Here is an 11,565-nt window from a genome sequence, read left to right on the forward strand (position 1 = left end):
AAGGGGTAATTCCTTCATTACGCGAGATCATAAGCGGAGTGCCAAGGAATGATTACGCAGGTGAGACATTCATATACACTCTCAGATGCGGTGAAAGCAGACCGCTTTCTCCCGCGCTGTCATGGTGCAGAATTATGTTCCTAGGTCTCTGCAATTCATCCAATCGACCTGCCCTGAGCGAGCGAGCGCAGTGGGATGAACATACCCTAATGCGTACAAAGTGACTGAACAGCCGCAGATGCGTAACCGGGGTGTGATGTAGGCGTATTATTCCACGCCAGCGTTTGACACAGATCCAGACGTACTACGAGCGATGTGCTGCCAATGACTACCATCTCGAGTCGGGTGTACGATCTCTAGACAGTGCTCAGTGTCTTACTATGAACGCAATTTAGGAGACAATACGAAGAAAGTACAGCCTTACGCGACCATAGCACACAGATTTCCATGGGAACAACATTACTGAATCAAGAATGTCAATAGCCATGATGCCCAAGCAGGAAACAAGACGACGCAGAATAGCGGACTAGTACTGTCAATGCTGGATCACACCATCATTATGTGCACTACAGCAACGATAGCGAGCACAGCAGCCACGGAGACAGATCGCACACCAGTAGCCCCATTGGCTGATTTAGTCGCAGTGGCCGAAGCGGACGTCTGGGAAGAGCCAGACGTGACCGTGGCACTAGCAGTGGATATGCTCGGCCCGCCGGTTTGGACTGCAAATGACTGCACCCTCTCGGTCACGACAGTCGACGAGGTGACGCCGATTTGACCCCCAATCGCGCCAAATTCATCGCAGACGGCGATGCCGCTGCTGATGCCGCAGGCCGCCACGGCCGTGAAGCTGTAGGTGGGGTTGGCGTACGAGAGCACTGCCGTGGAAGCCCCGAGAACTAGCGTAGCTGATGGGTTCGTCCCCGTTAGCTTTTAAAGACGCGAGAACCTTTTGTGAGTCGATGTCTTACCTGGCCCGGGTAATTCAGTCGTAGTCAGAGTGCCACTAGGTTGACCTGGGGCAATAAGCCAGGTGGTAAGCCCGTCAGAGCCGACTCCGAGTTCGTCGGCTGTGATGGCCTGAGGGTCCAAGCCTGGGATAAATAAAGATGTGACTGCAGCAGTATCTAATAATCGCAGCTACTCCTTTAGGCGGCTTCACAAAACAGTTCGTGGACAGGCAGCACCTACACTGAGCATAGAGAATAAAAGCCATGAGTAGCTTGAGAATTTTCTGAGATTGCAGCGCCGGCATGTTCGTATAACGAGCGGTGCGGGAAAGGAAGGAGATGGACGAGACTTGAGACAAGGGGAAATACCTCGTTCTCCCAGCCTTGACGGATTTTATACATTGTAGCTGTCAAGGCTCGGCGAGTCCATCACCGCGCAGTGCCTGGCCATCAGTGGTCTATGACGGGGGCGTTAGAGTTCGGTCATGCATACGGGCGTTTCTGATTGACATCCAGATTACCTCTCAAGCAGATTCAGCCTGCCATCCAGCCCAGCACTTACACGAAGAAATGACATGCTCACCAGGTCTAGTAGATTTATGAAAGTTCTCAGTGTAGTCCAGTTGTTAGTACCCCAAGTTACCTAGTAGAGGCCTTGCTGATCTCACAACTATGTCGAGAGGTAATCAATGTCCTTCTCTCCCTCCTTAGGGCCGATATACTATGTTAGGAACCTGCCCCGCAAAATGTCGACAAAAAGATTGACCGATCTCACTGGAATCTTTCCGATTTAGCTGATTGTATCACGGTGTCGCATCGTGTTCTGGTTTTGTGCGCATGTAGTCGCAGATGATGACATGAGAGCATGTTTAGTGTTTCGACGACCATATGTCGCTGTGGAAGGAACTTTATAAAATGAACATTGTAGGCATCAAGATTCAGAACGAAGCAGGATCAAAAATTAAGGAGTCACCGTTCTTTATGATTGCGGCCATAACTTTGCAACGATGATGCCAATGTATTCTGGCTGTGAGATGAGCAAGTGAAGTTTCCTTATGATACATTCATGGATTCCTCCAAGATTATGATGACAATAACTCAAACGGATGCCAGATGGAAGAACTGCAAAGCAAAAACAGACTCGACGAATCTCTATCAGTACAAATCCAGCGATATCAACGAGCAGGGGGGAGGAAAGCAAGATGAATTCGCGTAAAAGCAGCAGTCCTGGTGATTTTAGAGACGTCCGATCGACGTCGGCTCAGTCCAACAAGTCCACGGTGTTTGTGCATGACTTTTTGACAAGACACATTTCCTGGCACCGGCGGCGAACAGCGAGCGCAAGGTCCTGAAGCAACAACATATATAACATGAGCTTCGACAACCATCTTCATGCATAGCACACGCACAATGATCAGCGTCGACAACTTACGACGCCCCTCCCCATCAGCCTTGATACCATGCAAAGCCTCGTCCAGGTGCATCACATCGTCCTGCGTGCTCATCATCGGTTCGCTGGCTGCCCGGGGAGCATTGGGCTGAAGGGACTGATCAGCAAAACCACGAGTAAGAGAGACGCTGAACCTCACGAGCGAGTCAAGCATCAGACCCACAGCATCACGTTCGTCTACGTCACGGTAATCAATCGTGTCCTATGAGTCGTGGTTAGCTCAATGCGTGTCTGTGGCCTGTTCATCAGGAAGAACGACACACCATCAGGTAGTCAGGCGTCTGACGGCGAGGGGGCCTTGTGTAGGGGTGGTGTCGGCGACGATGGGCTTCTTTGTATGCAGGAAGGCGAGCGGTATCGTTGAGAGCAGCACACATGACGAGAGTAAATGAGGGGTATGGCGGCTCGGGGGCACGCATCAAGGGATATATATTCAAGAATGAGTGTAGAGCGTAGAATACGTGGTGGTGTACGAAGCAAATAAGAATGAGGGTGTGGTGGAAGGAGAGAAAGGAGGGGCAGAGGGTCAAAGAGCGAGACTGGCCCTCATATACGGGCCAGATACGCGAGAAGCATGGGTCTCGTAAGGGTCGCGTAACGATTTACTGGTCCGTTCCCTATTGTGGCCACGTCTGACGCGGCGGGGAGCAAACGCTGGAGAATACCTCCGCGTGCAGCCCGATTTTTGTTTGCTTCCGTGATTGTTATTCCGCACTGGCCTTTCGGCGACCTTCCCTGCGCCATGCGCCATGTTCAGAGATCTGTGTGAGGCACTAAATGAGAATGCCGGGATGTCAATAAGAGGCCAGCGCAGACGATGCAGTCAACAAGGTGAGAGCACGAGATTGCCAATTTCATGTGATGCACGTCTACTTCACGGCTCGAATAGCCCAAAACGCACATTTCATGGTCAAAGGGTCCATATAACAATGACTCTACGCCGACAGGCTCGAGATGCCGCGTACGCGCGGAGAAAAAGACTTGCAGCACCTCAATTATGCACAAGTCCTGTAGTCGAGGGCTCGTGTTCTCCGACAGTCCCAGACTGGCAGAGGGAACGCATGCAAACCTCACGATCATGATGATGGGTCGAAAAGCGAAGGAGCAGAGAATATAGAACCGTATCGCCCTCAAACGTCAGAGTACGCGGAGTCATCACGCATGAAACGTATGTCGACCCTCGACTTCTTGACATCTGACGGTGTGAGCTATGACAGAACAATGAGAAGTTGACGGGGTACATGAAAACCAAAACCCTCTCCTCCTTTGCTCGCGAAACGCAGTACATGGGTAGTAGAATGCTCATCGTTCACGCGTCGGCCCGCCTGCGTGACGTCGGGTCACACAGCCTTTCTCTGTGACAATGAGCGCGCGTCAAGGTGAGTCCAACCACCACTCAAACCATCATGTCTCTTCTGAAGTTGTGTGCATAAAAATCGCAAAAGCAATAGACGGGAGCAATCGCTCATCGATCAAGACCTCAAGCATGAAAACTGTGCACCCGACAGACTTATTGCGATGATCGAAGCACAGTATGCATACACCGAAACGCAAGGCATGACTCACAGAACAGTGGCAAGAAGGCAAAAAAGATAGGCGTGCAGCAAACAGAAGACACACCTTTATGCCGCGGCAGAGTAAGATGTATCCGTCGTGATGTGGGCACAGAAATTCAGCGTGCAATGTGTGCAAGAAGAGTGCATCACCTAGGACCGACTGAAGCAAATCTTCGACTCGGCAGCTGAAGCGTGAAGAGCACAAAGAAGAGCACAAGCAGCGGAAGCACGGAGTGGTGAATCGGTCGTGAAAGCTTCGATGCTGAATATTTCTTTTGTCGCCAGATGTACAATGGGGAAAATCTCAGTGCGCAGGGTTGACCATCTGGAAGGAGGCTGACGATGGGGTGCATGCCCCCTTCAGTATGACTGCCACTGACGAGCCTTGTTTCACGAGCATAGAGGATGGTGGTATCTTGTGCGTCCGGGAGCGCAGTTGCCTGGACGTCGCAATCACAAGCCACTGAGCCCGAGGGTGCCGTCCGATTACTGAGCCGACAGGGCCAAATCGTCTGTGTCCATCTCGCAGCAGATCTGCACATCCGGTGGGTTTGATGAATCGACAAAAAGACAGCATTCAACGTGAAGCAGAGTAATATTGCCTACAGCCAACGTTGTAGAGCGCGAGCAAGGCGATCGGGTCGAGGTGGGTGGTCGTTGGTAGCCAAGCGCGTCTACAACTCCGCGATCGCCACAGTCAGGTCAGGACTCGGCACTGGACAATGGTGACTAGACGACCTCTGCTTGTTCAATCGTATCGCGCTAGGCTCTGCACACTTTTCTCGACCTCCTAAACAATAATGCGTTCTTTGCCGCTAATTTGTACTAGGTTTCAACCGCTATTTCTCTCCCCGCTCTCATCTGGCTTGCCATAATGAACCGGCCGTAGAACACAGGCCACACGTCGCTCAATCCTAACGCAAATCTGGCTGGCATTGGCCATCGTGCATTTTCCGGACGATGGTCCCTCTCGCATCTGCGATCATCCTCTGCTGCCATCCGGACTTCGACTTTTCAAATTTGACGACATCCACCGGCAAAAGTGCAAGGTCCAGACCTTCTCACGCGAAATTCCACCAATACGCATACAACGCGACTGCCGGGGCTCTTAGCGATCGCTCATTCCTAGCATGAGGTTTCAAGAATGTCCCGAATGCCTTGCACGCAGGAACGGTCGTCCGTGGCCGAACCGTGCGCTCTATTATGACAACAAGCTTACTTTGCCCTCTATCGCACTCGCGACAAGCTGATCCACCCCCAACTGCATCCGTGCTTTGCTTTCCAACATACGGATTCTTGTCGAGTAGTTCTGGGTCCTACTCATCCATTTGTGGCGGGATTTTGCAGTGCGAGTGAGAATTGGTGAGAATCATGACGGACTAGGTACGCTCCGTGCTATCGCATGATCCAGCAATTCGCTGACGAATAAGTGTCGACTGCTGTCATTTGCAGTTAAGCATCAAGTAGTTTACTGAGCGAATCTACATTGAGATTGAGGTTGAGAGGACCTTGGATCCTGAAGTACGTGATCATATGTTGGGATTATCATCAATACAGTGGTGTCTTCGACTCGGCCTATCTGACCGCTGATGATGTATCGACGCGAGGTCCTACGTGCACATGTGGATATAGGTATGTATTTCTGCGTGTGTTCTGGTCCAAGGAGATCCTGCTCATTTGGCAACTCGCTCCTGATTGCACCTTCTCCGGCATTCACGTGGTCGAAGGTAGGGTGCGGTCGCACTCAACGTCAACTAATACACAAAACAGTATTGGGATGCTATCATGACCTAGCTCCGACCCATTGTAGCTTTCGGAGGCTTCCAAGGTCATGCGCACTGCGACACCACGTTCTCGTGACTTACGCTTTAGAGGCTAGAATCCAAGTGTGAAGCACTGTCCAACGGCGAGCGGAATATCACGAGCTGGGTGATTGCGAGTGATCATACCCCTCGGACACAATAGATTGTTCCGTGTACATAATGCCATCTCAAATGCTTATCGGTTTCATGATGGAAGATCACGTCGGATGACCAACTTCAGCTGACCGTGTTCAAGCTATATACATTCGTGCAGCGAATTGCTGTACGCACTGTAGATCCGCCCACGAATGAATGGACCAAGGACATCGTATATGGAGGTTCTGTCACATGTGATGGCCTTGCTTCACTTTCTTGGCCCGTCCGCTAGAAGATACGGGTTATTTGTAATGTTCTTTCAATATATATTTCTGGTACAACTCGTTCGGAGATTACTAGAATTAATGTAGCACGCTTATATCAACATTCTAAAGGGGTCATACAGACTCGCGGTCCGTTCGCGCCAAAAGGATGTAGGATGCTGAGCCGAGCCGATGGTGAACATATCTGCCGTCATGCCCACCACCGTGTTCGTTCGGCTCACCCAATTGTTCCGCACTGTTGGCTATCGCACTGCCCGTTGGATGATATGAGACTGCATTGACGTCGGAGCGAAGAAGCATTCTGATCATAGGAGCGAATAGAAACATGCCGGTATGCACACCTGGGAGAATGCCCTCAGTGGGGCGGAAAGTGCATTTACGCTTGGAAGAAGCAATCATGAACCGAGGACCTCCTGTTTCGCCCTATGGGTATGAGCACCACGCTCCAACCAACTGAGTTAGTCGAACATGCTTACTTTGATGAAAGAAATTGAAATGTATTCACTAGTCGAAGTCCGTAGAGAACATGAGAGGTGGACACGCTGTAACTGGGACGAAGCGCAAGAGAGCCATGGAAGGCAATTGCCTAGCGATAGCGCAGCGGCAGGCGCAATGGAATCGACTGAGCTCGGGAATAAGTAGCCGAAGCCGAACATTGAGGAAAAGGTAACCAGGGCTTGTAGCAAAGGAGGCGCAGTAAATATGCCGCCAACGTACAGGAGAAAGAGGGGGTGTACTGGCACGCGAGGTCGTCAAAAGGTGCTTGAGCTGCTAGGGAGCCCGCTTTACTTTCGCCGACGGGCCTCTTGAAGTGACTGAGGGCGGAAGGCCACTTGTATTCGAAGCCCCTGTGCCACAGATGGCTCTCCACGTCCGCTAAGATAATAGAGACGTGGATCTGCAATACGATGAGTACGGGTTATTGGAGCGTATTGTAAAAAGATGACCATACCGAAGATAACACACTGCCGCGAGGGGATCATATGCAGAGAGCAAATAGAAAATGTGGCCCATTTAATCGGTGGCGAAGGCGGCGGTTCCAGCCTGCGCAAGGGCTGGGCCAACCCCAATACAGCGAACCGCAAAGACACAAATGCATGCAGGGGGTGATCAACAGTAATCATTCAGGCCCGCTAGGTGGAGATATGACAAGTCCTCCGTAAGCCAAGCTTTCGTGACACATCTCGCTGATATATCAGCACAACATCTAATATAAGTCAAGTTAATGCGTAAAAATAGACACATCAACAGCAAGGTGTATGCTAGACACAAATCTGTGAGACTGGAACATGAAACTCACATCGGGAAGCCAGCTCATACAGAGTCAATTTCAGCAACTGACTCGTCGGTGGTGGAAGACGATGTGTTGACCTCGATTTGGAAAGGCGATACGAGGGCGTTTGCATTCATGATGTAGATTTTTTGTGCCTAGCGACATACGACACCAACGGGAGATTGTATCTTAGATTCCGGTGGCTAGGGGATGTGGCAGACGTCAGCCACAGAACAGAAACCGCTCATGCAGTCATATCTTACGATGTGCGTTGGGGCACAATACGTTATCTGTATAGAGTTCGTTACGCGTAGAGGCCACATATTGCCCCATGGGCCATGTCGGCCGTGCATGATACGGTCTTGCCTGGCGTTATAGATGACGTCAAATAGACGGCGCCTGTATGCATTGCGTCACGCCGAATTTGACCACCATCAAAAGCCTAGGCCTGCGTACATGTCCGTCGTCAATGATAGACGACAGACAAGAGCATGAGGCCGCTTACATATCCAGTCGGCGAAAGTCGTAAATTTAGGAGGTCTTCCCCACCGTGTCTCGCACGCACGCCGCCCGTGGTCATAGAAAATGAACTTACATGCTGAGCAATTAACTTTTTAAAAGGGAGAGAAGCCTGACATCGTGTAAACCTGGCATCGCCCGTATGCGCATGGGCACAGGAGAGAAAGAACAGTCATTTTGGATACCGTACATTCTCAAAGCCGCCGTGCCACGGAGAGCCTGGATATCTCGGTCTCCAATGATAGACCGATATCCGTATCTGAGGCCGTGACCAGACGTTCGCAGCTACGCCTGGACTGACCGTCTCTACGGTCAGTATTGCGAGGCGTTGCGGCCGATGATGCATATGCTTGATGTGTCACGTCAAGCTCTCTGACTCTGCGTGCAAGGCTCGGTCCAGGGCACCGACGCCTGACGTCAGCTCACGGCCGATATCACACGGAGAGGTGGTATCGCATGTCGCGCCGAAATGGCTCGCCGCGCATACACGCACTCATTTCGCCGATATGAGCACGAGCCTGCGTAAACACACGGCCGTACGCGCGGATCCTACGGCGACGGGCTCATGGCGTCGCATTGCGCAGACGTGTACAGCAACTGACGCGTTCTGAGAGCAGTATAGTCAGCCAGGCACCATCTTGGGTACGTCCCACCGCATGCGGCGCGGACCTTCGTATCACCAGACACGACGGGGTGTAGTCGTGGGACGTCGATAACCCCTCCGAGCTGGCGCGCAGCTCGGGCTATTGCTCAGGACAGATCGCAGGCTTCATGAGGATAATGTCAAGCATGACGGTGGCTCCTGTGTCGAATTAGCTCCTTCCTGGCTTTCTGAGGAGAACATGGTGCTGCGGTGGTGAAGGGGCGGGTACACTGAGCTTGTTATCTCCAAGACTGGCAATAAGGACTGGGGCAAGGAGGACGGAGCAAGACAAGGGACGGCGGAGAGGCGGGAGGAGAGCGTCGGGTCCTCGCACCGGCGTTCATCCGGTCCGTGCTCCGGTCAATCCCGACATGCGCCATTCACGGCACACGTGACCGCGCCCCGCGCGATCCCGTCTCCTGCTGACGCCACGTCGTGAGTCAGCGTAGAAAACATTGTCGCACCAGCGAGAATATTCATGTTCTCAGTGCGTGCAGCGCTCACACCACCGAATTCTAATTGTTTGTCATCACTTTCATAACTGCTCCTACTGCTAACAAAACACTGTTACACTACTCGTGATACTTCTTGGTCATGTTACGCATGAACCGTACCGTGAAACTTCTTCGCCACCTCCCTGGCGAGGCCTCGTATCGGCGCTGCCACCTCCCCGAGAGGCGGCTCGTAAAAAATATCGTGTGGACAGGAAGGTGAAAAAATGCTGAAGGGGAAAAACATATGCCAGACTCCGAGGATAGCCAGAACAATATGAATAACCTATAAATGTCTCTGCGAAGCGGAGTCTCGACGTGTGCACAGGTGTCTCGCACCGCAGCCAATGCGATGCTAGCCATTGCATGGTCGGCGATCCTCGGGATTGCGTTAGATGAGAATGTGTCGGAAGAGATGAAGGGTGCCGCGATTTTACCGATAACCAAGTGAAGATGAATGAAGAAGAGAAAGCGAAGAGAAAGGGAACCGTGGATGGAATACGATGCATATATGCCGTGGGTAGGTGGGTGGGTGAATGGATGGATGGATGTAGATGATCGATGCTTGCATGCACTTGAGCGGACGCGTGAAAATCGGAATGGATGCGAGAAAGGGCTCGGGTACTTCGCGTTCCCGGCGGCGCTACGAACGGCTGCAGCCCGACTCCATACCGACATGCGCTGACTGATCTTGTGTTGAGAGGTAGCGCTGAAGAATGGCGGTGGATGAGGCAAATGTGCCGAAAACGCGATAGCCATGTCTGACAATCCAAGAGCCAAAAAGTCTATAGGGTGCGCCGCTCAGGTCGGTGACGACCGCCGACGCCTGCTTAATCTCCGCTTTGCGTGGAAGAGACCAAATCGCACGCGGAGGACGGTCGCTGCCCAATGTTGCCGTAGCGCGTCCGTACATGAAGGTCTGCGAGAAAGAATGAGTAAATACCAGTCGGCAGATAGAAAAAAAGGTGAAAACGCACACGTCGTCCATTCGTTCGCGATCAAGTGTAAATTGCTGCTGTAGCGACAGCTCAGCATCGTCCTTCTCCATCGCAACCTCCACAGGCGACTCGAGCGCGATCTCCGCTGCCTTCTTCGATGCCCGTCTCAGAATGCCGCTGTGGCCGCTGCTTCGACGCGACTTTTTCTTCTGATCCTGAGGGAACGGATCATATTCGTCGGCGAGGAAGGGCGACTCCTGGAACGTCGATTCGTGTATTTGCTGGTCGTCCTCTAACGACCCTGTGGGAGACGATGCGATCGGCTGCGGCTCGCCCACGTACCGCGAGTACGACGTGTATGCGGGGTACGTGTGAGTCGTGTGGATAGTCGCGCTGCGGCGCGTTGTCGCGACGCGCGACGCAAAGGGGGAGTAATGCGACTGCGATTCAGACTCGTCGTCCTCTTCATCGACCTCATCGTAGTCCTCGACTTCTGTCGACCAGTCACGCTCCCACTCTGGACGCGTCATGGAGTACGAAGAGTAGCGTTCACCGTGCCGGCTGACGCTACGCGAACGCGACGTGCCGGCGCTGAAGCGACGATTGCGCGACGCGTTGCGCGCGACGACAGGGAAGTCGCGGTAGTCGGGATCGTGCAGCTCGCCGTGTCGGTCGACGTAAGCGCGTGCCTGACCGTGTTTGGTCGGGCTAGCCATGGTCGACGAACCCGAGGAGGAAGAGCCGCTGGCGTAGGCGGGGTCTAGGAGACGCGAGATGTCGGCAGCGCGTGTAGCAGGAGAATATTGAGAATGATGGTGGCTGTGTGGTAAAAGAGTCGAAAGCTGAGGAATGGGGGAATGCGAACGGTTGTGGCCGTGTCCATGTATGTGATGCTTGTGGTGAGGTCCGTGATGAGATTTATGAGGCGAAGGCGGCGCCGCCGGGGAGGGGGCGCGCGGGGCAGGATAGTCATACATGGAGGAAGAAGGCAGCCCAGAAAACCACGTCGGAGGGGGAGAGCGGTTTTAAGTGGTTGCCAGTGCCGAACAAAACTCGGCAAAACAAACTAGTAGTGGCTCGGCTAAGGTCGCTTTGGCGTCGCAGGGGGGGATGCGCGGATGTATCCCGTTGTGAGGGACGACGGGCCGAGAGCGGGGACGGGGACTATGAGGGGACGAGTACGGGGGAGGAGATGTGGCTCGAGGACAACATGGCGTGGCGGGGATAGATATATACCTACGGGGGATTCTGGCAGCAGCCCTCCGGTGAGATCACACAGATTCAGAATGGATCGCTCACCCCCTTGCGTAATCGGGTCAACGCTGCCAGCGTCTCCCCACCGGGCATATCCACGGCACCCCCCGGCTCCCTCCCACCACCCACCACCCGTTTCCTGCCCCCTCTCCCGTCACGCTGCATGCCTCGTTGCCCCCACTCGCAACCCAGATTAATCCATCTCTTCCTCCTTCTCCTCGCCACCGGCACCCCGTGATCCCCCGGATGGCCCACCGCGCGTCCTCGACGAGTCATCCCCCACCGCGCGCCCGTGCCTCACGCGGCGCC

At 53.2% G+C, this 11,565-nt stretch overlaps 5 protein-coding genes across 5 annotated transcripts; 1 reads left to right on the top strand and 4 right to left on the bottom strand.

Annotated features, from left to right (window-relative positions):
• Window positions 1–386: 386 nt before the first annotated feature.
• On the bottom strand, window positions 387–1,275 carry POSPLADRAFT_1069420 (hypothetical protein). Its single transcript, XM_024482345.1, has 3 exons — window positions 1,192–1,275; window positions 972–1,127; window positions 387–908 (listed from the first exon to the last, which is right to left on the bottom strand). The coding sequence occupies exons 1-3, from the start codon at window positions 1,253–1,255 to the stop codon at window positions 547–549; spliced, it is 582 nt and encodes a 193-aa protein (XP_024342290.1). The 5' UTR covers window positions 1,256–1,275; the 3' UTR covers window positions 387–546.
• Window positions 1,276–2,790: 1,515 nt separating this feature from the next.
• POSPLADRAFT_1065262 (hypothetical protein) lies at window positions 2,791–3,740 on the bottom strand. Its single transcript, XM_024481921.1, has one exon. It carries the CDS (start codon window positions 3,478–3,480, stop codon window positions 3,154–3,156), a length of 327 nt encoding a protein of 108 aa, XP_024342291.1. The 5' UTR covers window positions 3,481–3,740; the 3' UTR covers window positions 2,791–3,153.
• Window positions 2,927–3,151, bottom strand: POSPLADRAFT_1044853 (hypothetical protein; the record flags this gene model as incomplete). Its single annotated transcript, XM_024478624.1, has 1 exon — window positions 2,927–3,151. The coding sequence occupies one exon, from the start codon at window positions 3,149–3,151 to the stop codon at window positions 2,927–2,929; it is 225 nt and encodes a 74-aa protein (XP_024342292.1).
• Window positions 3,741–9,165: 5,425 nt separating the features above from the next.
• POSPLADRAFT_1039115 (hypothetical protein) lies at window positions 9,166–9,828 on the top strand. Its single transcript, XM_024477492.1, has 3 exons — window positions 9,166–9,467; window positions 9,518–9,588; window positions 9,619–9,828. Exons 1-3 carry the CDS (start codon window positions 9,357–9,359, stop codon window positions 9,620–9,622), a joined length of 186 nt encoding a protein of 61 aa, XP_024342293.1. The 5' UTR covers window positions 9,166–9,356; the 3' UTR covers window positions 9,623–9,828.
• A 37-nt stretch (window positions 9,829–9,865) lies between these two features.
• Window positions 9,866–10,718, bottom strand: POSPLADRAFT_1032225 (hypothetical protein; the record flags this gene model as incomplete). The annotated part of the gene is made up of 2 exons (XM_024476838.1): window positions 9,866–9,983; window positions 10,042–10,718. 2 exons carry the CDS (start codon window positions 10,716–10,718, stop codon window positions 9,866–9,868), a joined length of 795 nt encoding a protein of 264 aa, XP_024342294.1.
• Window positions 10,719–11,565: the final 847 nt, after the last annotated feature.

The sequence above is a fragment of the Postia placenta genome (genome assembly GCF_002117355.1).
Source record: "Postia placenta MAD-698-R-SB12 unplaced genomic scaffold POSPLAscaffold_3, whole genome shotgun sequence".
Classification (NCBI taxonomy): domain Eukaryota; kingdom Fungi; phylum Basidiomycota; class Agaricomycetes; order Polyporales; family Adustoporiaceae; genus Rhodonia; species Rhodonia placenta.

Excerpts from the sequence above, each read along its gene's own strand:
- POSPLADRAFT_1069420 (XM_024482345.1), bottom strand. The coding sequence starts at position 1,255 with ATGCCGGCGCTGCAATCTCAGAAAATTCTCAAGCTACTCATGGCTTTT. Across the intron at positions 1,128-1,191 it reads TTTTATTCTCTATGCTCAGT|ATACTGCTGCAGTCACATCT; the intron begins GTAGGTGCTGCC and ends TGCGATTATTAG. Across the intron at positions 909-971 it reads GACTGAATTACCCGGGCCAG|CTACGCTAGTTCTCGGGGCT; the intron begins GTAAGACATCGA and ends CGAACCCATCAG.
- POSPLADRAFT_1065262 (XM_024481921.1), bottom strand. The coding sequence starts at position 3,480 with ATGATCGTGAGGTTTGCATGCGTTCCCTCTGCCAGTCTGGGACTGTCG.
- POSPLADRAFT_1039115 (XM_024477492.1), top strand. The coding sequence starts at position 9,357 with ATGTCTCTGCGAAGCGGAGTCTCGACGTGTGCACAGGTGTCTCGCACC. Across the intron at positions 9,468-9,517 it reads GGATTGCGTTAGATGAGAAT|ATGAATGAAGAAGAGAAAGC; the intron begins GTGTCGGAAGAG and ends AACCAAGTGAAG.